This window comes from Trachinotus anak, unplaced genomic scaffold, assembly GCF_046630095.1.
Source record: "Trachinotus anak isolate AG129_WGS33_773 ecotype Australia unplaced genomic scaffold, CSIRO_AGI_Tana_v1 ptg000018l, whole genome shotgun sequence".
In the NCBI taxonomy this organism is placed as follows: domain Eukaryota; kingdom Metazoa; phylum Chordata; class Actinopteri; order Carangiformes; family Carangidae; genus Trachinotus; species Trachinotus anak.
Window position 1 is genome coordinate 4,595,222 of NW_027273869.1, and position 27,550 is coordinate 4,622,771.

A 27,550-nucleotide genomic window follows, 5' to 3' on the forward strand; every position below is an offset into this window, starting at 1 on the left:
AGATCTTTGATTTAGTATTTATAACTGGAGGGTCGTCTTTTGTGATTACATGCCACATATAAAAAACTCCATTATAAACTCGACACAGGATTCAAAATGATATTTGTGGATGTTGGAAATAGTGGCAAAGTGGGAGCTCTCAAACCATAACCAATCATAACCTCAAAGCCATTTATTTTATCAAGACATAATTATTTTAAAGCCTTGAAAAGGCTGCTGGACTCAATCTGTTGCATTTACAGAAATGTTCTTCTTGAGATATTAAAATAAACACCATAATGTGGAAATATGTTTTTACAACTCTTCTGGCTTGCTGCAGCTCTGCAGCAGAAGGGATAGTTGGGTGTTACAGCACATCCTGTGTGTTGGATACTGTTTCTATTCCTTCTTTTAAGCTGCGGCTGACAATGTGTAACAACAACAAGAGTGATGAAAGTGAGAAGTTGGTTACTTGCACAAGCCACCCAAACAGAACCAGAAACATGGAAGTCTATGTTGTCTGAGAGAGCTAAATTACATCCATATGAACTCAGCAGAGACAATTTCATGTTTACAGATTTATTTAAACTCAAGCCCTTCTTTTACTCATTCACACTTTAAAACCTTGCAGGCACCACAGGTTCATGCATGCTGGCAAATACACAAGATAACAGAAGTACCACAAAAAAAAAACATAAAAAGATGAGTACACACTGCTTGTGTCTGAATCACCGGACGAGGATGCAACTCTGTAGCATCATGCTGTAAATGCACCTGGACAAGGGGGAAGTTCACTGGAAGAGTCTTTAGGGTGAAAGGTGAAGTGGTATGTGGCAACAGACTGTACATACTGTACACAGTAGTGGCAGCAGTTGGGGGAGGGGGGGGTTGGGCAGAGACCTGGGCTCTAACTTTTTCGTAAGCTGACGTCAGCACTGGTCAGCAACGGCGACAGTGACGTGCTCTCTGATGCGTCTTCTCTCTTTAGAACGAGGAAGGCCTCGCGACTGATTCCCAGCAGCTCTCGAAGTCCACTGTTCTCCAGCTGAAAGACACACACAGAACTTTAGATGAAACACTACCACCACTACTGCAAAATCTATTACAGCTCATGCTGCACAATTGTGCATCCAAATAAGTCGCATTACCAAATACACCACCAGCTTTGCACAACGAGACTCGTCTGTATGGGAAAATGTTTGGAGCTGCTTTCACATTAAATGTCTGTCAGCATCTGCATTTATTATTGGCTTTTCAAACTGGGACTATTTTGGACTTGTGTGTTTTGTTGTCTCTCTAATCACCTTTCTCTCAACTATTTCCAAATTGCAGCATCTACCAACAGCAGATGATATATGTAATGACTGAATGCACATTTTCTGATATGATGTAATGATGTGCATATACTTCATTTAAAGCTGCACTGATTAATATTTAATATTAACAATGGAGCAAACAACAGTGAAATTGAAAATGTTTGGCTCATCATGATCGACCCACAGAGAATTATCACTCAACTCTATGGAGCTTTTTAGCATCTTTCAGCTCACAGTAGTGGTTTTGAGGTTTCTCTGATAAACCTACTGTGTGCTCCTAGCCACGGACTTGGTCACGGTGGCGGAGGTATCTCCCTTCCCCTAATGCCTTCTGGCAACAACTGAGGAACTGCTCCAAGGTGGCCCTCTTCTGGAACAGCTGGCACACTGGAGTGTTTGCCATGCCCCAGCTATGCAGCTCGATCAGGTTTGGGAGAACATCATAGACTGATTGGATGACAAACTGCATACGCAATGGTTCAACTCTCCGAAGCTCTGTCCAGCTGATAAATGTATATCTTTTGACAGCTTGTTCCACTTCCCCAGAGCAGCCAAAAATAATTACTAATTTAACAATTTAACTAACAGCCTAAGAATCAGCATTTTTGCACTTTGAATGCATCTCAAATTAGTGAAAAAGCTTAATATTGGTCTGTTTACACATTACAGATGCAACAAACCTTTAACAGCATCAGAAAATATCGGTCATCCATTCTTTCAACAAATGATTGAATACTCCAGGTGTTATTTGAAGTGTAAGCTACAGTAGTACAAGTCAGGCTATGACAAGCGTGCACATTATGTGTCCAAGTATTGAGCATGTTGAAAATACAACAATTTCCTTGGCTTTGATACAGTTGCAGAAAACAATGGACCAGATGGAAACACATTTTCGTTATCCAAAGAACTTGATTTTTGATTATTCACTTACGCAATAGCACGGGACTGACATGAAGTTGGATCTGTTCATAAGTTTCGATTGGACACCTCTGTGCACAGACAAAGGTCTGCACCCCACACCAGTTTTATGTAGTTGACTAGGGTCTTGTGTATTTGGAATTGTTGGATGTAACTGTGCAACAGAGGAGAACATTTGCTTTTACCTCTAGCTGTTTAATCCTCTCCTCATCCTCACATATCCTCCCCTCGTCCACCTCTATTGCCTTCCTCATTACTGTGGCCATCTCATTGATCTTGTCTATGTGCGCCTGCATTTCCTGTAAAAAAAAAAAAAAAAAGAAAGATAAAAATGAAAACCTTAATGAGAGACCAGGGGTGTTTCTGAATTGAGAGTACATGTAGCTGAAAAGATTTTGTTCAGTTCACAATCTGTTAGAGAAAACTGAGAGAACATCTTATGGGATAACCCAGGTATCCAAAATTACCAGTCACTAAAGCAACAGGTGGTCATTACTAACCGAGGTGTGCTGCTCCTTCAGCTGGGTCACGATGGCAGGGTCGTCCCTCTTGCTGGCCATGAGGAGCCTGAACACCTGCTCCCTGTATTTGGTCATGATGAGCTCTAACGCAGACTGGTGTTCCTCCAGCGATGTCCGGAGTTCTGCAGGAAGAAGAAACAGAAATATGGTTTGTGTAGGAGACCACACTGCAAAAAGCTTCTTGTTCCCTTGTGATTAGCAACCACACCTCTTTTATTTTGCTAAAAATACAGCGTGTATTGTGAACAGTAGTGACCAGTGTGACTCAGCTCCAAAGCCTGCTCGATCGATTAAACAAATGTGAGTGTTTCCATTAGAACTGGACCACTATACGGGCCAATCATCCAACAAAAACATAACAAATTAACTGTGTCATTCAAGTGAACAACATGTGGCTTTATGACAGACTAAACATTGAACATCAAAGTTTTGAATCTAAATAGATAGTATTCAGCCACATGAACACAAAATTCAATACACCGACCTTTGTTTTCCTGCTGGAGCTCTCTGATCTGACGGTTTTCCTGCTGAATCCCGAGGACCAGACTGGAGCGAGGCCGATGTCGTGCAACCTGGTTCAGTGCATCAATCTCCTCCTGGTACTGCAAACAAGAAATAACCAAACCAGCTCTCAATTAACAACTGAAAGGTTTAAGTATAAAAATATTAAGACATCATAATACATCATAATTGAAAAACAGTGCTGAACCAGACTCATTGTTAAAATTAGTTTTGAATAGTTTTGTCATTGGAGTTTCAAATAAAAAATATATTTAACAGATGAAAAAAGGCCTCTTAACAGGTGATTAACCTCACTGCCTTATACTTATTTTCATCTATTTATTGTCAGTTTCTTATAATTTTGTATTAAAGCATCTATATAATGAACATTCATATCTAATCAGCACCGTGTGTCCTCATGTGGCACCCTACCTGTTTCATGGCCTCCACTCGCTTGTTGAGGGATGTTGTCTGTTCGATTAACATCTCGGCAGCGTTGTCATGGTTACGAAGTCTTTCCACTAATGACTTGGCATCTGCCAAGACCTTCTCTAAGGTACAGTTCATGCCTGAGAAAATACAAGTCATTATTACAAGGAACTATGAAAGTTTAATGACAACAGCTTTCTAGTTGTAATAGAGAGGAGCAGGTTCCTCACTGTGTAACTGGATAATGTTGCCATTTAGAGATGGGAGGTATGTCAGTGTAACAAATACCAAGTTCACCCATAGACCAATCAATTCACTGCAATATAAATCATCAATAAAATATTAAATTGTGTCATAAAGGCTGGGGTTTTCTTCTGTTTCACTGAACACCTCTAATGACTGGTTCCTTACATATTACATACACAGTATCTTGTGAAAGTAATAGCAGCCTGAATATGATCAAACACAGTGATATTTAGTCCCAGCTGGCCTGCCCTGCCCTCACTATTTATAACCCTGTACTTTGCATTTTAATCCGGCTTTTATCTCTCGATATCTCGTAATAAACTCGTCTTGATAACGCAGAGTGTGCCTCGTCAATCTACTCCTTCCACCACTTAAAGAAACTGAAGCTCCCCATGAGTACATCTCTAGGTCGTGTCCAGTTAGTCAGTAAAGTCAATGAAACTAACTTAAATTGCAACAACAATCGCAAAAATGAAGTAAAAAGATGATGATGAAAAATGATTTAACAGAGTGCCAACCAAAAATACAGTGTATGCTACTTAGCTCGTTGCTAACCTTGTCACACCTTGGATGACAGCTGCTGGTGTCAGCTAATTCGCACAAGCTAACATTACATTGATATATTTAGTTTCTGGTGCGCCGTATTTGTATTAACTGTAGCAAATTTAAGACAATTACAGACTCTAGTATTTCTAGTTCAGTTAACCGACTAGGAGTAACATTATGTTACCAGCCGCACAAACCTCAGTCTTTGCTAACTTATTAGCTGACTTACTAACCACAATAAAGCTGTTGTGCAAATCCACTTAAGGCCTATATTACAAGCATGTTGGTCGGAATGATCGACTGCCATTCAAAATACATATAATTGACGTTAGTTAATTAATTAAAGAATAAACTGCTGTACCTGGAGAGCTCAAAGTGCAAGACATTGGAATTTAGCAAGTCCGTTGCTTCCTGTTGATGTTTGGTAGCTAACATTAGCTACAGGCTAACATTAGTCCCCATCAAGGAGCAACAAGTTGAAGTAAAAGCTCTGACGCAGCTCTATTCTCTTTTAAAACACAATGAGATAATAGCAGATAAGGACTAATTGAGTCGAACACTCCCTCTGTAGAGAGTCTGAACTGTATACAGCTAATCAAAACGACCATAAGCCAACCAAGGCTTCCAAATACCGTCAAATTCTGCGAGATTTTAAGATATCATGACATTCTCGCGAGAATGAGTGGAATTTCGTTCAATTACAGAAAACATGGCGGATAGGCTAACACAGCTACAAGACGCTGTCAATTCGGTAAGGCAAATTTAGAGTTTTGACAATGATAGCGTAGATAATAGTCAGCTACATACATAACAAACTTGACTAGTTATATCATATGAAAATAGCAGATACTCTGAAGCAGTGTCCCTAATATGTCAGCAACCTGATAACATTGCTACATGTAGCAAGGTAGCTAACGACTAGGGGCCTGCATCACGAAACAACTTCAGCTTCAGGTTGTATTGGACACTCAAACATTTGTCAGGCAAAATTACAAAACAACAAACGGGTGGCTGACTCTGAGTCAACAATTAGCTTCCCTGAGTTAAACTGTAATCCATTTATGGTATTGTTTTGTGTCCAGCTTGCAGATCAGTTTTGTAATGCCATCGGCGTCCTGCAACAATGTGCGCCTCCTGCCTCCTTCAGTAACATCCAGACGGCTATCAACAAGGATCAGCCCGCAAACCCAACCGAAGGTGCTTTATTTTTACCTCTTTTATAGCCGTTTTCATTTTTTATTTACTTTCTGTCTTCTCGTTTAATGTATCTTGCCTCTCCATCTCACTTAACTGATGGGCAGTTGACAGAAATAATCAGTCCACAATGCATTAAAAAAGTTATACAGTTGAAGTCAGAAGTTTACATTGAAGTAATTGAAAGTATTTTTCTAACCACTCCACAGATATCATGCTATCAAACTATAGTTTTGGCGAGTCCAGTAGGGCATCCGTTTGTAGATGACACAAGTACTTTTTCCAACATTTGTCTACAGACAGATTGTTTCACTTTCAATCCACAATTTCAGTGGGTCAGAAGTTTGTATAGACTGTATTGACTGTGCCTTGGAGAAAAATCCAGAAAATTATGGCATGGTACAAGTTTACCTTGTATTTTGGTTCAACTCTTTTTTTCTCTCTGTCCAGAATATGCCCAGCTGTTTGCAGCCCTGATAGCCAGAACAGCCAAAGACGTGGATGTACTAATTGACTCTCTGCCCAGTGAGGAGTCAACAGCAGCTCTGCAGGTCAGCACACACACAAGCACTTCTCTGACTTTTATTTCTCTTCTCAGTTTTTCCTGAAAAATCAACAGCAGTCTGACTCAGTGGGATCTATTAATCCTACAATTATGACTCAGGATTGTCCTGTTATGTTTGAGCTAAAGTCTCTAGGAAACGTTTCTCTCTTGGAGAGCCAGGTTTAAATGCCCAGAAGCGTTTAAACAGATGAACACACCAAAGCCCAGTTAGTACTTCTAGCTTTCAGCCAGTAGAGGGAGCCAGGTGAAAGAATGGGCAGCTGTCATCAACACTAACAGCTGCTGACTCTGAAAACAGAGAGAGAGATGTCTGATCATGGATATAAAATAAACAACCAAATGACTGTAGTCTACTTTCACACTGTTTTTTTTCACTGCAACATACATATTAATGTGTTTAATTTCTTCTGTATATTTATATTACCTTTCCTAAATCCTACTTATCCTCTAACAAAATAATTGTTTGTACTGTATTTAATGGTCTGATAAAGACTCTGCTGTTGCTAAATTTGTCAGGGTCAGTAAGTGATTCCTCTCCTGAAATTAGGTCAAACTCAAATGATCCAGATGCAGTAACTGGGTGACAAAAAAGGCAAATGATATGAGTGAGGGACTGATGTATATCTGGAATAACTATTAGTATAGCTGATTTAACAGCTGAGTTTGGCTTCCCATGTTTTTCTTTACTGCCTTTTTGTCACTGGGTTCACATACACATCAACAAGTCATCATCAATGCAAATCTACACACTCCAAAACATGTAACTTTAAATATCAGTACACAGTGATGAGGATGATACTGATTCTTATGTTTCCTCATAAGCTAAGTTGTAGTTTGCGTCACCCGAATGTTAGGAATTGAAAGTTTCCCAGAACAGCAAAAAGTACAACTTGCAATGCTGCAAAAGGCCGTTTCCAGCACTAAAACTGCAGCTTTCTATGTTAGATTTTGAGCTTTGAAATTTCACTCAAAAAGAAGGCTTCTTTAATCTTTGCTGTGCTCATATCACCACCTGTATTAGTTTAGATAAAAGTGACTTTAAAAGACATTATTTCTGTTAATTGATGATTTGCAGAATATGAGAGGAAAGATCAACACTGTTGCTGTTATTCTAGTTCCTCTCTTGAAATTACAAGTTCACATGAGGATACTGCCCATGGATATCCTCACTTTACCAAAGAAGCACTTGGTGTGTGAACTTCTTGACAACAGATGGGTCTTCATATGGCGTTCAGTAAATGAATGATGTCAGCACAACTAATTTAGCTCAATAGATCTGTCTCACCGCAGACATTTCAACTTGTGAAGCATTTAATAAGTGAAAGTGTCGGCTGCACGGTCACACCTCACCGGACTCTGTGCACACCTGTGAATCACTTCCTTTACATCTGTTAATTTTTTTTTTCTCTGTAAAATCATAACAAAGGGATGTCTGTCATCTCAAACCTTAACTATAACCGACCAGCAGCTCTGTGAATTTCTTCACAGCCTGATATGCAGCTGCTGATCAGTAAAAAGCAGCATAAAATCCAGACATAAACATACAGCAACAGAAAATGTTACCATGAGGAATCACAAACTTTCTCTTATTTACAGTATCTAAATGTTTGGGAACCACGGGGCAAACAACAGATTTTGTTGGTTTTTAAAGTGAAAAGAAGTTAATACACCCTCTGCAGCAAGCAGGCATTAAAATGAGTCTTTCTTCAAATGTAAATGCTGTTACTTTTTATTTCATGATAAAATAAAACAGTAATTCTGTCATGTGCAAAAAGTTTGCTCAGCCTTCTCCTTTTAAAGTCCTAACGTCATTAACTCATTAGGCCTTAACTGACTCATTAGGACTTGTGAGGCAGGTCATGAATTGTGTTAGCAACCGTCAGCTGATGATAAACTCTCTGACTCTTCAAACCTTGTGGTGACGCTCGACAACATAAGCTCCTCTGTGAAGGATGAAGCTAATGAAGCTAATTGATGCTTTAAAGTGCTTCCAGCTTCAGATTTCCACTGTCTGAAATGTCACTAAGAGTTAAGGGGACTGTGGAAGTCAAGACAAGATCTGGCAGACTGAGAAAACGTTGAGATGAAAGTGCAGGTCTGCTGGACAGGGAGGCAAAACAAACCTCTGCCTGTCTACTGAGAAGCTGCAGGAAGGTGCAGCTGGCACAGGAGTCGTGGTGCTCTGTTTGACTGCTGCACAAACCGGGTCTACATGGAGGATCCATCAGAAGGAAACTTCACTACAAAAGTCACAACTGAAGTCTGCAAAGCAACATCTGGATAAGCCAGGTGTTGCTCTGGAAACGAGTGCTGTGAGGACAGATGAAGTTAAAACTGAGCTCTTTGTTACCAAGTGGTGACTTAGCACAGTGCCAAAACTTTTGCACGTGACACAAGTTAATGTTTAATGTTTTTTCTCTCTTTCATGGTGGGAATTGTTGGGTAAATAGTACGGTCTAGACCTGCTCTATTTGAAAAGTGCCTTGAAATAAATTCTGTTGTGATTTGGTCCTATAGAAATAAAAATTGAGGTTCATGAAATAATGTAATGATAATAATACATAACATTTCAGAATCAGAATCAGAATCAGTTTTATTGCCAAGTATGTTTTCACATACAAGGAATTTTTCTGGTGATTGGTGCAATTGATCAGCAACAGTGGGGCTCTCTAGCCTTGTTGATGAGGCTAATAGCAGATGGGAAGAAGCTATTTTTGTGGCGAGAGGTTTTGGTCCTGAAGGACCGCAGCCTCCTGCCAGAGGGGAGTGTCTCAAAGAGTTTGTGTTTTTCTCACTTACTTTTGGTTTATGTGTTTTTCCCATTAAATTAGGTATTTTGTGATTGAACGACTACATTGTTAGGGTGTTCATAGTGTATGTTGTCATTGCTGTGGGATGCAGTTATTGTCACATCGTCATCAGGCAAGTTAGAGGTTAGTAACCTCCTGACATTAATAATGAGGCCTCAGGACACAGCGTGCAGCCGTGGTGGGTTAGTGCAAGGGCTGTTTGCACCACAACTTGATCTGAATAAATGCCCAGAAAACTGAAGTAATACAGATACAACAAATCTGACCTCCTGTGCCTTCTCGTCAGGCGGCCAGTCTGCGGCAGCTGGAAGAGGAGAACCACGAGGCAGCAGCTCGTCTGGAGGAGGTGGTTTACCGCGGCGATATGCTGCTGGAGAAGATCCAGAGCGCTCTGGCTGACATAGCCCAGTCTCAGCTCCGCACCCGCAACGGAGCACCAAGCCAGCCTTCACCAGCCGAATCCTGACCCCACAGTGCACATCATACAATTTTGGACAATTCCATTCATGTTTTGACTCTTTATTACACTCAGACACAGGCTGAATGTGTCTGAATGTGTGTCCTTACATGTATGTGGAGAAATACACGCTGACCAGATTTGTGTTGACAGGAATCTTTTACAAGTCTGGATATTTACAGAAAAAGTACTGGCCTGAAACCCAGCTGGAGAGGAATAAAAAAAAAAAAAGAAGGAATCCTCACATACACAGTTTTTTTGCTTCTGTCTTGACACAAAAAGTTTGCAAAAATTCTGCCCTGAGGTCTAAAAGAGTCTGTCAGGTTTTGTATGTTCTCTGTACAGTATATGTTGTATATTGGTTTGTATCTCAATCTGTTTTTGTAGATATTTATGAATGAAATGATCATAATTCTCATTTTGGTTGCTTTTAAAAGTTCGATCAGTTTTCGGTAAATGTAACAGTCATTTTTCCTTTTTTTTTTTTTTTTTTTTGAAATAAAGCTTCAACAAAATCTTTGGCCATTTCGTTTGTTGAAACACAAAGTACACCAGTGTGGTTGTTATCTTCATGTCAGCTTTTCTCTAAATAGTTGTTGAAATGACCTCACTTTTTCACCATGACCACACTTCTGCTTTTCAGGGAAGGACGGTCACTGTACGCATGACCATCTGTTAAACAACTGAAATATAACATGTAGATAAAACAAAAGTATGACCCCTACAATTAACATGTAAACACCACAGGTGCCCGATGGAAATGTTTTATCTTCAGAACCACTTAAAGCAGTGGTTCTGAAAACGTTTTCACATCCAGGAGCCCTAAACTGATAGAAATTAAACAAATTAAAAAGGTTTTTGCTATTTGTTGTTTTATTAGAGTAACTCATGACCAAAATAGTCAAATATTCTGTCATTGTGTTACTTATGGATGTAATTATAGTGAAAATAATTCATTGCCCTTTTTGCTGGGGACCTGACTTTGAGAACCACTGTTTTAAGGAACAAAACTCTGGTTATAGAATATTTCATCACATTTGAGAGGATTTTATAACCACGATAAAAATAGTGTAGAGGAAGGGGGGTTGAAATGGGGAAGAGAGCTGCTGACGACTTAAAGATGAACTTCATGGGAACTTAAAGAAATTCAAGTGTCAGTATAAGAAATCAGAAAATTCCCAGAATGCAAAAAGACAACTTTGTTCTTTGTTCTGTTTCTTTTTTTTTTCAAGATGTCCTGGATTAAAAAAAAAAAACACTGCACTAAAATTGCATAATCTACCAAAAATGTATTTTTATGACATCAAAAGTGTTTCTTTGAAGAGAAAGATGAAGATAAGAGAAATAATTTTTGTATGTGCACATTTTTTAAAGCAAAACGACATAAGATGATTCATGTGTTGAATTAAAAAAACACTAAACACTTGACTAATTCATTGTTTGTTTATTTATGTATTTACTTATTTGAATCTTGTAAAAAAAAAAAAAAGAAAAAAGCCATAACAAAATTTAAAAAAAAAAAAAGCTGAAGAAAAAAAATCATAATTTTAACTGTTAACATCTCAAAATCAACATCACTCATGTGGCTCGGGGGTCTAAGTGTTTCAGACTGAACTTTGCGAAGCGCAGGCTGCAGGCCAGAGAGTTTATAGCCCAAAACTAAAAATAGGTGCTGTGTCACAGCTCAGTAGGGCCCATTGATGTGAGAAATGTGAGAAATATAAAAACAACCTTGTCTACTAGACACCACACCCAGATGTGTTAGCAGGGTACACCCACCCTCATGTTGACATCATGGCTCTAACAATAAAAGCACTCAGCCTGTCCAAATAAGGAGATTTATGGCTGAGAAAGTTCACCCACCAACCTGTGCAGCAGCAGCAGTAGTAGTAATCAAGGTAATGTGTTACTGCATTATTTTCACGTAGACAAGTCTATAAGGAAAAGCCTTAAGATAAGGCAAGTACATTTCTAAGAACCCTTGCTGGGATGATTGAAGGACAGAAGTCATTATCCTTAGGAATCTTTACATCAAAATAGTGTTAAAATGTGAAAACATGATCTGCAGTGTCTAGTTTTACTTTCTGTATTTTTGACCAAAGCCACAGCCATCTTGAACTGTTACACCAAAAAGGTTTCAGATCTTGCTTTAATAGAAATGTCTCTTAGGATATCCTTAGAGCATAGTTGTGGTCTGTCTGTCGCACTCTGTGAAGATTTTATTGTTGTCTTTATCACATTTTATGGTGCTTTTATCTCCACCGGGCTGAAGTAATCCAATAACACGTCCATGGGGTATAGATTACAGCTTTACTTTCACATTTATACAGTATAATGATGATATACAAAATAACTCATGTAGTTTTATTTTATTTTGGTAAATGTTTCTTGATCAGCTATATCAATTAACATCCTACTGAATTTTCATCACAATGTGACCTTTTATTGACCTTTGATACCCTCTTGTGCTTCATGTGGCATTTTCTATTTATGGCTGAAGGAACTGATTATTTTACAGTAATGTTTATCTAATATAATTCTAAAAAGCATCACAATAATATTGAATCTTTTAGTAGGGGTTTGCACCAAGCATAATCAATAAAATTATGTAACAAGACTTAAAAACTACTGTGGCCACTGTATTCTTTCATAGCTGCATGTGCTTGCTAACCAAATGAACCTGCGCCCTGAAACACAACCCCTTGAGATTTACAGCTTGTCATTGGCTGATACACCTGTCAATCATATTTATTTTCCACATACAATTGGCCAGCGGAAACCACGAGTCCCTTTCTTGATCGATGATTGGTCGGCGCTAACGTCGTTCAACTTCTACGACGTTGCGTTGCCAGAACGTCTGATGAGCCCAACGGTCCCAGGAAGCAGCGCTGCTTATTTCATATTTTATGGCGATAAAGGCGGAGGAGGCGTTGTGTTTTGAGGTCAGGTGTTACAAATGAAGACGCTAAAATATTTTTCATTTTTTTAGAGGTTATCTTGTTGTGAACGTCAGAGGACTTTTGTTATGATTTGGCGCTGATATCGGCGATGTTTACTGCCTGATAGGTTTCTCTAAGGGTGACCAGTAACTGGAGCGTGTGGACTTCAGCTGCCTAAATATTGGGCAGAAAAATACGAAATAACATTTTATTTCTTCACCTGGGTCGTGGCTGGCGGCAAGCCAATAATTGACTCTGGAGCAGGACACGGAGGTAGGTGAAAAGTATTTCTTTCAAAATGCTGTCGTCGGGTTTTTATTTATTGCTGTAATGGAACCTGCCAGACAGACGCAAAGGCAATTTAGCAAAGAGACAGCTAGCTAACACAACACAGCACCAAACTGACCTAATATCTGTGTGAAATACAAAATATAATATGTAGGTGTCTCAACAGTGAGCACAGTCTAGCGTCAGTCAGCACGCCCGAGGCAGCGGACCGAGAGTGGCACCTGGTAGAGGTTTGACAGGGTGACAGAGAAGTGTCAGTGTAGCTTAGCTGGGAAACACTGGGCAGCTTATATACAGTCTGAGGGCTCAACATTAAGGTGAGAACAAACTGTAGCTATGGAGGCACACACCATCTCAGCAGGTGAGGAATTCAAAAGCATGACAGCCAGGTTACACATAAAAAAAAAGCTATACATGTTTTACATTTTACGTTTATTTTTTTTGGCCACTTAATTTGAAATATGTTTATTTCCTGTGGCATTGGTCTTGACAGAATATATATGAATTTAATGTCTTTTTTGTAACTTCTTTCCATTTTTGAAGCATATTTTTTTAATGATATATTACGACTGGAAAAAAAATCTGTATAACAATAAATAAGGATATATTATGAATATACTGCCATTGGAAAATCAGCATAATGATAGGAATGTTATTGAATTATTGATGCACACTGTTTCCATACAGTTCCCATCTGTGACTTCTCAATCCAAAAGAGGCCATTTAGCTTGAAATAAACAGGGTTTAGCCAATATATATTATTTTTTTAATGTAATTTTTATGCTTTTATGCTGCCAGTTTTTGTCTGTTTGTATATGTGTGTAAGAACGTGTGTGTGTGTGTGTGTTTGTGTGTGTGTCCGTGTCCCATTCCGCTCTCTGGTGTCATGACTGAGTCCTTTCATTCAGGCCGGAATGACTTTCCTGTCCAGTCACTTACAGTACTTACAGGGTGGAGGGTGTCTGTGTGTTTCCACTCACACATACAAACTGAGGAATTTTACACCACACCAAGAAACCCACCATGCGGGGAAAAAGTTACACTCTGAGTCTTCTGCCTTTATTTTATTTCATTTTTGAATGTATTTATCCAGACTTCATAGATAATAGTATCCACTACACATGTATGGCATTAAAGAGATTAAAAGTTTTATTCGTGTAACCGTTTTTAGATTATTGTTTTGATTGTTAGATTTGACCCCTGTTTTTTTATGGCTGCATGCTTTAGTCTCCAAATATTAAGCTTGCTTTCAAAATGCCTTCCTTATAAGTGCCTGAGTGGTGTACCCTTGTTTGTTTAGCTATGGGGTGGATCTGGTTAACTTCAAGCCAAACTGGCCTTCAGTCTGAGCTAAAGTCTGGCTGGCTCAGCTGTGATGCAACAGTTTCTGACTGAATGATGCTTCGTTTTCCACTTTGGTGGAAAAACATACTCAAAACTTGTTCAGGCTGATGTCACAAGTGTGTACATCAATTGGTCTTTTACACTGAAGACATGTTGTCATCGTAGGAAAAGCACGGGTGGAACTAATGAAATTAATGTTCCACCTGTTAATGAATTCCCCTTAGCTGCCTCAGATTCAGTGTTCTGGTACAGGCCACTGCCACAGCAAACATGTTTGCTTGTCAGCAGGAAACGCTCAGATGTAATATGTAATATTCAAAACACCTGCTTTCCATTTAGGTGAGCAGGTTCCTGGGTCTTGGTATTGAGCATGTGGACTCACTGCCATGGCTTACTGAGAAACTGAATGGAACTGAGCCATCTTTAGCTTAATTTGTTTCACCTGTGCTCATTATGTCAAGTAAAAATCTCTGCTGCAGAGAAAGTCAACTGTCCATGCTGCCGCACTGGAGCCATCATTAATGTTATTACTAGCACCTGAAAATGAATGTTGGCACTCTTCCATTCCTCACCTCTCAGCTCCCCACAGCAAACTAGAAGAAAAGAATAAGAACTTGATATTCACAACATTTTTTTAGTCTGAATAATAATACAGCCTCATCAGTTACTGCTCTACAAAAGCATAATTCAGTCCATGTTACACTACTGCTCCACCTGTTAGTCTCCAGCTGGAACAAGTTGTCCTGGATTACACACACTGCCTCCAAAATCACTGGTCTCTAAACCTCCAACCTCTCAGATCTCAACAACAGAACCATCACTTGTTAATTGCTGATACAGGATATAGTGGATAATTGGATGTAGTGCTGTAACTGGATTTGTTATGTGGGAGTATGTACTGTACATATGTTAGAGACAAGAACGTCTTCCTGCCTACCTGTCCGATCCGTGTGAGTTGGCTTCGTTGGTACAGCACACAGAGGCTCCCCATTAGGGCTGGGCAATTAATTTTATTTTCAATTACAATTTTGGCTTTCAACGATTATGAAAACAAGATAATGGAGATAAAACAATCATTATGCTGTTTCTGTTTATGCAACAGATTTCATCCCCCCTACAAAAACCATCTACTCATCCACTTGTGGTTTACATTTCGGCGTACGTTACGCAATGTATGTAGGAGTTTGTCAACTTGAGCAGTTTGCCGGAGACTTTCTGTATATAGTTGGGAGAGACCGTGCCCTGTTTGGCTGCTATCCCATGCTCAGATATCTTTAATTTATATCGCATATAACCGTGCATAAAACTACACAGATACAACCCTTTTTGTTTTTAAATCTGTTTTTAATTATGTTTTTTTCAAATCAAAATAATCAGGATTTTTGCCTTTGTGTTTGTTCAAGCTCACATTTAATCAGTGACCATCAGTGGTGTTTCCCTTTAAGCTGAGCTTCCTTGGAGTGTTGTGTTCAGGTAAATCTGTACAGATCTCAGTAACTCAACACCCTCGTTTGTAAGCGTCCCTGTTTTCCACCCGACAGAAACCTCCATAACCGAGCGGTCTGCTGCAGTGATTCAGGGATTTTCTCAGAAGTCAGGAAGTGACTCGTTGTTGTGAGATTGTTGGGGCTGGGACGGGAAGAAGGGCTGGTGACTAGACGAAACATGGGTCCTATCTCTGGGCTGCAGGGCTGTTTTATCTCTGTGTGGGCTAATCAAGCCCATTCATACCTTTCTAACGCCGAATTGTTTTGATACTGTACATATCCACCCTCTTCCTCTTTCCCTCTATTACATAATATGCTCACAATCTAATCATGTTACTTTTCAATTAATGTAAGAAGAAAACTAAAGCTTTCTTCACTGTGCTTAGTTTTTTCGTTTCACACTTTTACATCATTCATTTTTTTTTCCAAATCGGCCTACTACCGCTTGTGGCCTTGTGGTGGTCTTTCCACCCACATGAGCGCTACACATCAAATCCAAGATGTCAGTTTGTGTCCCTGCAGAGAAAATAGTTTTTCCAGGGAGAGAGCAATCGTTTCATAAGTATGAGCACAGAAAAACAGATCAATTTACAGTTGTTACATATGCATCTCTGTCTACTAAGGACTGTCATGCTGCTCTGATGTGATGCATTGTTTTTACAAATGAGGGATGGGTTCTGGTTTGCCCACCATTGCCACCTTTTTCTGTCCTTCATCTTTGTGTTGTCAAATTATATGATTGTTCTTTAAGTTTGATTTTATCCAAGACTATAAAAATTCACAGGAATGCATACTGACAAAGATCTGTGGAGACTTCACTGATAAGTTCCTGTAATGAAACCCTGCAGACCATGAGCCATCCATAGCACATGATTCCCTGTCCCTGTTCTGGGGTCACAAGAATATTTTTGTACCAAGGATCTGACTTGGGCACCTCCTCTTAGCCTGTGGTTAAGGGATCTGTTCCAGAGCTGCACTCGCTGAAATGTAAAAATGGATACCTCCTGATCATTGACCTTTACCCTACTTGGCCCCTCAGTCAGAATCGAAATTTAAAAGCAGACATTCACATCATTAATTTATACTTGGTAACGTAGCTCATCAGAAGCACAAATTTAAGTATTATTTTAAGTATTACTACCCAGAAAACCTCCAGCATGAAGTAAGATGTGCACCTCCCAGCACAACATGTCTTCATCCAGGTCAACTCAAGGCAATTTGATCAGTGTTGGTGACTCCTGCTTCCTCTGGAAGGAACACTGCTCACTGCTGTTTAGGAGTCATATTGTATTTTGGTCTTTGATTTGAGTGCATTGCTTCATGAATTTATCAGTCTGCAGCATCTTGACTAGTAGTGTCATTTTTGATCTTAAAGGTCCCACATTACATAAAAGTAGATGTCCATGTGTTTTTTTGATTATAAAGCAGGTCTAGGTTCTTTATTAATACTGTGAAAGTATCAAAGCCTCAGTCCACAGAGAAATGCACACAGCCTGTATTCAGAAACTGAGCTTTAAAACCAGCCGTCAGGATTTCTGGAACTTTGTGATGTCACAACAAAACTGTGACTGCTCTCAGCCACGCCCCAAGCCCTGCCCACCTGGACCCACCATCCAACTTTGCAGGATTTGGTTCTCTCTGAATGTTTAAGTTAAATCTGCTATATTTTTATTAGATCACTCAGAAAACAGTCACGGCCTCTCTTCTGATTGGCTCACTGACCTGTTGTTCATTATGACATTTAGATGTTTTTTTGTTCTTAAAGCCACAAATACATCTTCTTATGGATATCAACACTTTAGTTTGTCTAGAGCAGTCCTAAAAAGAAGAGTTTTAGTCACGCTGTTGTAATAATTTTAACATTAAATGTGTTTTAAAGCTGTAGTGCTGTAGTAATAGACAGTAGTAATACATCTGTTAAGTGATATTATATTTAAAGGTTCACTCCGCCCTAAGTAACTGAAAAAACAGTTGTATAATAATGTGTCTCGAGGGCACTTTCTAAAGGTAAATAACCTTGCTGATATCATCAGAGTTCTGAATTTTGACCCAACACCGTAATCAACAAGTAGAATAGTGTAGATACTGTAGCGCACAGACAAACAGGTGGGGCAGGGGTAAACTTATCAGCCACCACATTAGGCCCACAGCTGTCTGCGTTGGTGGGTGGGAAGCCAGCAAGGGTTCTTGTCATTGTCGTTGCTCTGCTGAGAGGCCAGACCAGAGGGCACATTTAAAAGCATTTAAAGCAAATTTATGTAAAGCAACTGCTGTTCAGCAAAAAGTGACGATTACAGGATAAAGGACCAGTCACACCAGAAAGTGGCATAGCGATGTTTATCAGCAGATTCTTGTGAAATGGCCAGTGGTAGTCAGTCACTATATCTCTGTGAGCCTCTTTCTTTTCTCTGTGCTGAGGTTTACTGCCCCGTCAATTTTTTCTCAAGGTTGTACATCGTTTCATTCAATAAAAGAGCGAGAAGGGACAAAAACTTTATGAGCTTTAAGTTAATTCAATTTGCTGTTTGAAATGCTGGTGTGACCTAGCCTTAATGGTAAATGTTAAGATGTAGCACAACAGTAGCACTGGCAGAGAAGAGTGAAAGTCAGTTAACTGGCTCAGTAATGTTATATTAATATCTAAAGTTTGTGAACATTAGATAACGCTAGCCACCATAAGCTACTGGTCCTCTCACACCAAGTGAGGCTGCAGCAACAAAACTCTGAGTGTAATGAATTGAGTGAGGATGTGTTTTATTGGTAATGAATTGAACCAGTAAAACTCCTCACTGCCTGCATAAAAGAATATTGTACAAGACTAAATCCTTAAATCTTTTAGAAGTGATAGAGTAATATACATATCCACTATACACATCACACTAGTAGAAGCAGTGACTGGACTGACTGACCGAATTTACTTTTTTTAAATGTGTATGTGTTTTTGTTTTGTTTTTGTTTTTTTTACAGGATAGTATGGCCATGACGGGAGGGACTGCAGCTGCCCTTCCCATGAGCAACCACACCCGAGAGAGGGTGACTGTGGCCAAGCTGACACTTGAAAACTTCTACAGCACTTTGCTCACCCAGCACGAGGAGCGCGAGATGAGGTAGAACTGCCCGAGCAGTTCTGAAATGTTTCTTCACAGCCTGACGTCCCTGCTGATTTAAAACCACAAGTGCTCTGCTCACACAATATATAGAAACACAAATTTAACCCAGTGCGTCTATTGCTCTTTGTGAGGGATATTTCAGGCTGTGTTGTATGTGTACAAAAATACATTTATTTTACTTTACTTTTTGCCTCCTGGACATTGCACCTTTTAGTTGTTACCTCATGCTGCACATGTTGTTCAAGACCTTTACCATAGTGCTGTCAGTTACCTCAGGTACTCTATGTAGATGTAGCTGTTTAAAACATCAAATGTCGCTCCATCCATCACTGGAAAAGGTACCAACGTTGAGCCGTTTCATCTCAGGTGTGAACACAACAGTGAACAACTTGTAATCTGCCCTTTGTACCTGTTGTGTTCTCACATTACCTGAGAATTGATCTCTAGTCCAGGTGGCACAGTTTGGTGCTTCTGCTGACTCACTGTTTACTTCCTTGTATAAACTGAGAGTGGAATCATTGTAAAGATGTGACACACTTTAGGCCACCTTATCAAAATGTCCCTCTCATATATTGAAAATGAACTGTTTTTGCAAGCGTTATTCTGACTCTTATACCTTGTACATTATGTAGGCAGAAGAAGTTGGAGAAGGCAATGGAAGAAGAGGGTTTACCAGACGAGGAGGTACAGTATGCTTTGTTTTCTCACTCTTTACATGTTACAGAAAATAGTCTTTCTCTTCCTTCTTCAAATCTCTGAGCTTCTCTCTGTGTTTTGCAGAAAGTGATGCGACGCTCCCAGCATGCCCGTAAGGAGACAGAGTTTTTGCGACTGAAGAGGACACGGCTGGGCTTGGATGACTTTGAGTCCCTTAAAGTTATTGGACGAGGCGCATTTGGAGAGGTAACTGAAGTTTTGATTGATAGAAATGTTGCAGTAGGGGTTGACAAGTCAATTGAAGGTCATTAGGAGTGTGTGTGTTGTGTGTGTGTGTGTGGTGTGTGTGTGTGTGGGGTTTGAGTTCTTACCTCTACCATAACACCACTTTGTCCACAGTGTTACCACAGTGTTAATTTCATTTCCTGTGTAAATCTGCATACATTGCAGTCTCCAGCTAAAGCACTGACATTTGTTTTCACCTTCCTTATGACTGACTGTGATGTTTTCTCTCTCAGGTGCGTTTGGTGCAGAAAAAAGACACGGGGCACATTTACGCCATGAAGATTTTGAGAAAAGCAGACATGCTGGAAAAGGAACAGGTAAAGCTTTTGTCAGTTCTCAAGGATGTCACTGGTGTTTGTGTTAAAGTGTCTGAGGTGGTCCACCCTCTCCCTGCAGGTTGCTCATATCCGGGCAGAGAGGGATATTCTGGTGGAGGCAGACGGCGCCTGGGTGGTCAAGATGTTCTACAGCTTTCAGGACAAGAGGAACCTCTACTTGATCATGGAGTTCCTACCTGGAGGTTTGCACTGATACTTTGTACATTCATTAATTTTATTTATTATTTATTTAGTTATTTTATCTTTATTCAATCTCATTTTACATTAATGCTTTTCATTCTACATTGTTTTTAACATGTTCATCTTCCTTTTTATGTACTTTTCATGTGATGCACTTGTTGCATGTAATTTATGTGCTGCATTTCTTGTAGTACAGGTGCTATTATTATATTATTATTATTATTATTACAAAGAAGAGCAGAACGATCACAGACACACAAAACAAAGAAAAATGTTTTAGCCATGATGAGTGTAGGATTGAGTAGTTGATTGTTCTTTTTATTCACATCAGCTACCAGATATCAGAGTGTTTAGAACAGAAGATGTACTGATCTGGAAACAGGATGAATTCATGTTCTGAGTCATAAATCATTGTCCAACATGAGCAAGACATGCATGGGTATGAAAATGTAGTGGATTATCAATTTTCAAAAGTTCTGACCTCTGAGCTTGTTGCCAGGCGACATGATGACCTTGCTGATGAAGAAGGACACTCTGTCTGAAGAGGCCACGCAGTTCTACATCGCAGAGACAGTTTTGGCCATCGACTCCATCCACCAGCTGGGCTTCATCCACAGAGACATCAAACCTGACAACCTGCTGCTGGACTCCAGGGTCAGACCACACACACACACACACACACACACACACACACACACACACACACGCTTACTTGTCTTACGTTAGTTTTGAGGACACTTATTGACATAATGCATTTGCTAGCCCCTAACCCAAACCTAAACGTAAATCTAACCTGAAGTCAGGTTTTAACCCTCAGACAGCCCTTTGAAGCTGTGACCTTCACTGTCTACCATTCTTGTAAAGATTTTATTCAAAAAACACAAAAATATTATACACTGATGGACAGACACTCAGAAGTGTCCAGACTCTGGGTGAAGCATACAGTGTGTGGTAACTTTCTGCAGATGATTTATCAAACATCTCTTTTTTCACAGGGACATGTGAAGCTGTCAGATTTTGGCCTGTGTACGGGACTGAAGAAAGCTCATCGCACAGAATTTTACAGGAACCTGACACACAACCCACCCAGTGATTTCTGTGAGTTAAATACCTAATATCCACAATAAAAGTCAAGCAGAAATGTAACCAGATCTAAATGCAGATGTATGAGTGCTGCTGGAACAAGTCTTAAAACCCAGATGTTAGTTAGCATGTTAGCACTTCCAGTTCCCTCCTCCTGAAGTCTCTGGGTTTTTGATTAGATGACTGAAATTAAGTCTGTGGTTAAAACAAGCTCAAGACATTTTCACGTTTGATTCTGTGAAATAAAATATGTCAGTAAATACGCCAGTCTTTATTTTTACGTCTCTTAAAAAAGGCGGTTGCTAAATGAGACACAGAGGTTGTCGGGGAGGTTAAACGTCATCACGTCAAACAAGAAAACTGATCTACTCACCAGTCCACCTTTACAGCTTTGTTGTGTTTCTACTTGCACTTAGTGGTGGTGATGTGGAAAGCATGTGACTGTGGTTTGTTTATAGCCTAACATTAGCTTTTTACTTCTGGTGATTGTATTTAGGCTTCAAAAATCATAAAGTGGTGTTTATTCATGAAGATTGTCCTGCTGAACAAAACGTGTCAGTGTCATAAACTTGAACTCCCATAGATTTTTTGTCGAGGGAGCCGGGATGAGGCTAACACCTGGATCGGCCAAATATATGTCATCCCTACAGCACTCTGTTCATGTGCATTATAATAAAAGTTTTCAGAGAGATGCTGATTTGATCTCTGTAAAACTGTACTGTAACTACTGAAGTGATCATTTGCTTTTCTGTCTGTCCTTTTCTTCATGCTGCAGCTTTTCAAAATATGAACTCCAAGAGGAAAGCAGAAACCTGGAAGAAGAACCGGAGGCAGCTGGTAAGACTTTGACATTTTACTGGTACTGCTTTCCAGAGAAACTTGGGCCAACTTAGCAGACAGAGAAAGGTTCAGTGTTTGCTCAAGAACAGCCATGATGACTGTGTGGACATTAATAAACATGTTACTGCTGTAATCCCAGTAAACCTCATCTGTAATGGTAAAGATTTTTAAAGCATTTAGGGTTGGGTTACTGTTACATTTGTACCTGAGTTGTACATTATTTTTCAATTGTTTATTAATTTTTATGATTTTTATAATATATAATGCAATTATACTATGTAGTTTTATCTTATAATTATTTATTATTTTCATTACAAAATGAAAATTAGTACATTATTAGCCTATTTATAATTAACTACCTACCTGGAGCCCGAGCCCTCAACTTCCAGTTGTCTGTGTGACTTTCAGGCTTATTCCACTGTGGGAACGCCCGACTACATCGCCCCTGAAGTCTTCATGCAGACGGGCTACAATAAGCTGTGTGACTGGTGGTCTCTGGGCGTCATCATGTATGAAATGCTCATCGGTAAGTATTCATCTGTCTGTATGTGAGACTCAGAGCGAGAGCCGCGTGCAGTGTGAATTTTTCAGTTGTAAAAATTTGGCATCATTGTTTGAATAAGTTAATGCAATTACAAATAATCAAAAATGACATTCAAACCTTATGGACTTAATGTTTTCTGTAAACAGGAATACAAGATACATACAAATTATCGTAGATAAGAAAGTCTTAGTTTTAAAGTAGCAGGAGCCTTTTCTAAAATCCTCGTCTGCTCCGTTCAGGTTATCCACCGTTCTGCTCAGAGACGCCGCAGGAGACGTACAGGAAGGTGATGAACTGGAAGGAAACCCTCGTCTTCCCACCTGAAGTCCCCATCTCAGAGAGGGCCAAAGACTTGATATTAAGGTATGGAAAAAATGTTTTAAGATGAACTCACACGAAGGCCATATAACAAATCTGGTCTATTCAATATTTGAGTTTGTCACAATAATGTGTATGTGAGGGTTTACTGTGGTATCATCAGTCTGCTGTGTGTGTGTGTGTGTGTGTGTGTGTGTGTGTGTGTGTGTGTGTGTGTGTGTGTGTGTGTGTGTGTGTGTTTCAGGTATTGCACTGATGCTGAGAACAGGATTGGAGCTGTGAGCGTGGAGGAGATCAAGAGTCATGCGTTCTTCGAGTCAGTGGACTGGGAACACATCAGGTACAAGAAGCAGTTTGGTTTTTTTTTTACCTTCTTTTGAAAATCACAGCTCTGTGTTCCTCCTTCCTCCTCATTCCCTCCGTGGTTTCCTCTGTGTCTCCTCCACAGGGAGCGGCCAGCAGCCATCTCCATTGAAATCAAGAGTATTGACGACACCTCCAACTTTGATGACTTCCCTGAATCCGACATCCTTCAGCCAGGTTTGTGTTATGGGATACTCTCCCAGCTGCACTGCAGGAAAATCCTTTATTGGGAACACAAGCCTGGGGTAGAAAAGTGAACTCACTGAGCCACAGACAAACTAATTTCAACATGTTTTTATTAATGTAATGTGTGAGAAACAACGCTGCTGTTGTTGTCCCGGCTTCTTAATGTTATCATGGCTTGCAGGGACTTCTGATTTATATTGCGTGTTTGTTTTTGTGTTTGTGAACAGCCAACGCGACAGAGCCAGACTTCAAGTCGAAGGACTGGGTGTTCCTCAACTACACATACAAACGCTTTGAGGGTCTGACTCAGCGAGGCACCATCCCCACATACATGAAGGCGGGGAAGGCCTGACAGCGTTGTGGAGAAAAGAATAAAAACAGACGTTTACGGACACAGGGTCGGGCCCTGGAGCCCCGCTGGTGCTGAAGGCTGAGCTTTCAGCCTCTCAGTCTAAATTTAACCCTCATCACAATTTATTTAGGTCTGCTCAGCCGCCGCAAGAACGCCAAGAGCTCGGAAATTAAGGAGCATTACCGCATTACCTCGGTTGTTTATATTGTATACATGTGCTGTCTTTAGCCATAGCTCTCAGGCCAGCTCACTAACTAGGACACTAAATCAGCATATCTGCATGTTCAGCGGCGTATTGCTTCTGGAGAGGATTTTTTTTTTTTCACGGCCTAAAGGTGACTGTGGGAGTGAGGCTTGAATACAAATCACTGCTTTGACACCTTTGCATCAGTAAGTTTCAGCACTGGTGGCTAAATTATCTCTGATGCAAAGAATTCTTGATACTGTAGATGTTCTCTATACACTGTAGTCAAACTCTGGATCACTGGGCAGAAGAGGAGCCCCTCACTTGTTCTCACCCAGACTCTGGTAGTGGATTTAAAGGAAAGTTCCAGCATGATTTCCAGTGTTTTATTTTTTTCCTCCACCTCCATTCACAAAAGTGTAAAGTGTAAAAATTTGATCTCAAATCTCAGTTTCTTTTTAACTGGCAGAAGCATTGTGTTTTGGTTTATCTGTTGGTTTGATTGGGTTTTGATTGGCATCACATCAACATCAGCTGTTCTTTGTGTCAGAAGAGACAAATTCTGGAGATGCTGCAAGTGCAACTTCTTCCTTTGTTTGGAAAATGCTAGTTAGCAAAATGCTAATGGAGCCTAGTGATAACTCAGCAGGTATCAGAAAGGTCTGAGACAGTGGTAGGAGTGTGTAGGGTGACAGCTGTTGGTGTATGTGTTAGTATTAAAGAACAGGCTTGTAGACACATTCTTAGACATGTTAGCAGTGTGGTTGGCAGTGTCGGTCCAGACTGAAATATCTCAACAGCTACTGGAGGAATTATTATGAAATTTGATACCTAGACTTTTCATTTAGCACCAAATACCTTGAAAACTAATAGCATTCATCTGGCTACTTTGCTAATGTACTAATTAGCAAATGTTATCATGCTATTATTCTAAACTAAGGCGATGAACTTGGTAAACATTATACCTGCTAAACATTAGCATGTTAGCATTTAGCTCAAAGCACCACTGTGTAGGTGCAGCCTCACGGAGCTGCTAGCATGGCTGTAGACTTGCTAGGCTCTGGTAAAGGTGTAATAGTACATTTATATAAAAAAGGACTGAGAATATTTTCAAAATGTGAAAATATTTATCCAGATAGTCGTTAATTGTTTTATTCATAGTGATGGATGAGGTTGGTTTTAAAGTGTTTTGAACTGACTGAACCTAAAGGCTTTTACACAGGTGGTTAGAAAATATCAGAAACAGAGACAGTTCCCATTGAAAGGATATAAAATGTAAAACAAATGAGTAAAAAGTCCAATCATGCTGGAATCTTCCTTTAAACCTCATGGTGGTGACACACAGAGCGACTTTGTGTCAACTCGCCTGCTTCAGCTCTGTTTCTCACACAGAAGAACAACTTGTTGCCAAGAAACATCTGAATGCAGTTTACCCTGTGCTCGACATCCGTTACTGCGGAGTGTTGCCCATTTACATTCCCCGACAGGCTGCTCAGTGTGTCACTTCCCTTTTGAGCCAGTCGTTTTATTCAGATCAGTGCTACAGTAGTTGATATTTCCCCTGATTTTAATTCTGATCAGTCCAACAGGCCTATCACTTCCTTCTTAGATGGACAAAACATGCAAAGTGCCTTTAAACAGCTGATAAATATTAAACCAGAGATGTTATCAGAGATTAATCAGAAGGTTATAAAATACAATTAGAAATAATAATAATAAAGTTCTTTGAGGGAGAATGTTAAAAAAAAACTGAACAAGAAAGGGAAAAATGATTCTGACTAGTTTGGCTCTATAACTCGTGAGAAACCATTGACTGACTCTGTAAGGACACATAAAGGTCTAATGTGTCAGTCAAATTTATTGTGTCTGCAGAGTGATAAAACATATGTGAAGTAATAAAACTGATAAAACGGTGATGAAACAAGGAAGTACAGAAAAGCAGTTTTTTATAGTTTAGATAGTAAAACAAGAGGCTCATAAAAATCTATAGCTTCAAAGCAAACACAGTGAACAAAGCGTCTTTGTTTGGCAAGTAAAGATTGAACTGAAATAGATAAGAGAAATTAAATAATAGATCAGTGTGATGGATATTTTAGACATGTTTGTTTTTTCCTCCTAAATTTCTCTGCATAAAATTAAGTTTTCATTGGATTATAAGTATGAAACTTTTTTTTTTTTTTTCAAAAAAAACAAACAAAACAAAAACAAAGAAAAACATCAAATGCAGCGCCTCTCTTTCTCGGTGAAAGAAGTAATTTAACCATCACGCCCCCTCAGAGTTGTCACCAGACGCAGAGCTAAAAATAGTTACCAAAGAACTGTGATCGTCACACGTCGTGATCTGGACACAGATTCAGATGTAGCTGTCGCTTACTGCACTTAACTTCAAACTACCTTTAGAGAAACCTTTTCCAAGAGAGCTAAGCTTGGTTATGGAATAATTTGCCATTTCTGTTTCTTCACTTGTCAGAAAGTGAGTGTGTCGAGACAGTCGCTTCCCAGTTAGCACTATTGTTAATTGTTAAAGTGCAAGAAAAGCTATAAACGTACAAACAGGGACAGGAAACATACTGAGGACTTTACCATACTGAACTAAGCTCAGCTGTAGCCATCACAGGAATCCAATACTAAACTGTCTGTGGTGCTATTTCTGAGGAATTGATGGAGAATGTAAATCCTCTGGCAGTTTGAGAAATTATTGTTATATTTTAATACACCTACACCAAGATCTGTCTTTTTACATTTTATCTGTTTAAGTTCATCCAGAGAGTCCTGCTGAAAATCTGTTCTCCAAGAACGCACTATTAAGAACCAATAACGTACAAATTATGGTTGACTGATACGGGATTCTGAAGGCAGATACATGTATATTTTTTTGCATTATTTATTATTTTTCATGTTTTTTTGAAGGTGTTGATAAATTAGATTATGTGCTAATATTCGGTGTATTTGAATTGGATAATTTTCATATCATTTGGCTTCCCTAGGATTTAAAGGGGTACTCCAGCAATTGACAACTGCACTTTTGTAAGTGCAAAAAAGAGATTTAAAAAAATTAGTGCAGCAGAGGCCAGTATACCCTAGCTTTGACTAGCATTTGACCTTTATTGTCTAGTAAATGCCTATGTCTTTTAAACTCCACAGGCTTTCTGTTAGAAATGTACAATCTCTAAACACTAGTTGAGATAACCCTGATGACATCACTATGACATCAGCAGGGTTACTTTTCAGACTCCCTTCAGAGCAGTGGAGAAAAATCAAGTGAAAGAAATTGGTGGAGTGCCACTTTAATTACCCTCATTTTAAAAAAAAATGTCTGGAAAAATATTATTCAAACCATCTGCATCATTTCAGATAGACAACCCTGATTGGCCAGTATTTTTTGCCATATTAAAAATCCTGGAGATCTCAGATTAACATTAAAGCTATAACCAGGCTCCTTATTGGAGGAGAATACAGGAGCAGGACAGATGCATGATGGGGGATTTTGCTGATGGCTACCGCTGCAGATTCCTGGTTGTGTCTAAATCACTGGAACACACTGACATAACCTGGAAAAGCCAAACTGCT

The 27,550-nt window shown here is 39.5% G+C and overlaps 3 protein-coding genes across 3 annotated transcripts; 2 read left to right on the top strand and 1 right to left on the bottom strand.

The window, feature by feature from the left end:
• Nucleotides 1-542: 542 nt before the first annotated feature.
• fgfr1op2 (FGFR1 oncogene partner 2) lies at nt 543-5,091 on the bottom strand. The gene is made up of 6 exons (XM_071502836.1): nt 4,818-5,091; nt 3,668-3,804; nt 3,219-3,336; nt 2,714-2,856; nt 2,399-2,512; nt 543-1,024 (listed from the first exon to the last, which is right to left on the bottom strand). Exons 1-6 carry the CDS (start codon nt 4,840-4,842, stop codon nt 887-889), a joined length of 675 nt encoding a protein of 224 aa, XP_071358937.1. The 5' UTR covers nt 4,843-5,091; the 3' UTR covers nt 543-886.
• On the top strand, nt 5,052-9,997 carry med21 (mediator complex subunit 21). The gene is made up of 4 exons (XM_071502837.1): nt 5,052-5,207; nt 5,539-5,653; nt 6,101-6,201; nt 9,312-9,997. The coding sequence occupies exons 1-4, from the start codon at nt 5,166-5,168 to the stop codon at nt 9,489-9,491; spliced, it is 438 nt and encodes a 145-aa protein (XP_071358938.1). The 5' UTR covers nt 5,052-5,165; the 3' UTR covers nt 9,492-9,997.
• A 2,344-nt stretch (nt 9,998-12,341) lies between these two features.
• On the top strand, nt 12,342-25,729 carry LOC139635467 (serine/threonine-protein kinase 38-like). The gene is made up of 14 exons (XM_071502834.1): nt 12,342-12,694; nt 18,508-18,647; nt 19,283-19,334; nt 19,431-19,553; nt 19,826-19,909; nt 19,989-20,112; nt 20,610-20,764; nt 21,106-21,208; nt 21,969-22,030; nt 22,442-22,559; nt 22,817-22,940; nt 23,140-23,235; nt 23,344-23,435; nt 23,672-25,729. The coding sequence occupies exons 2-14, from the start codon at nt 18,514-18,516 to the stop codon at nt 23,794-23,796; spliced, it is 1,392 nt and encodes a 463-aa protein (XP_071358935.1). The 5' UTR covers nt 12,342-12,694; nt 18,508-18,513; the 3' UTR covers nt 23,797-25,729.
• The last annotated feature ends 1,821 nt before the right edge of the window (nt 25,730-27,550 follow it).

Coding starts and splice junctions, on each gene's coding strand:
- fgfr1op2 (XM_071502836.1), bottom strand. CDS start 4,842: ATGTCTTGCACTTTGAGCTCTCCAG. Junction 2,857..3,218: donor GCTCCAGCAGGAAAACAAAG/GTCGGTGTATTG, acceptor TTCTTCCTGCAG/AACTCCGGACATCGCTGGAG. Junction 1,025..2,398: donor AGAGGATTAAACAGCTAGAG/GTAAAAGCAAAT, acceptor TGTGTCTTTCAG/CTGGAGAACAGTGGACTTCG.
- med21 (XM_071502837.1), top strand. CDS start 5,166: ATGGCGGATAGGCTAACACAGCTACAAGACGCTGTCAATTCG. Junction 5,654..6,100: donor GCCCGCAAACCCAACCGAAG/GTGCTTTATTTT, acceptor CTCTCTGTCCAG/AATATGCCCAGCTGTTTGCA. Junction 6,202..9,311: donor AGTCAACAGCAGCTCTGCAG/GTCAGCACACAC, acceptor CCTTCTCGTCAG/GCGGCCAGTCTGCGGCAGCT.
- LOC139635467 (XM_071502834.1), top strand. CDS start 18,514: ATGGCCATGACGGGAGGGACTGCAGCTGCCCTTCCCATGAGCAACCAC. Junction 22,560..22,816: donor CATGTATGAAATGCTCATCG/GTAAGTATTCAT, acceptor TGCTCCGTTCAG/GTTATCCACCGTTCTGCTCA. Junction 23,436..23,671: donor ATCCGACATCCTTCAGCCAG/GTTTGTGTTATG, acceptor GTTTGTGAACAG/CCAACGCGACAGAGCCAGAC.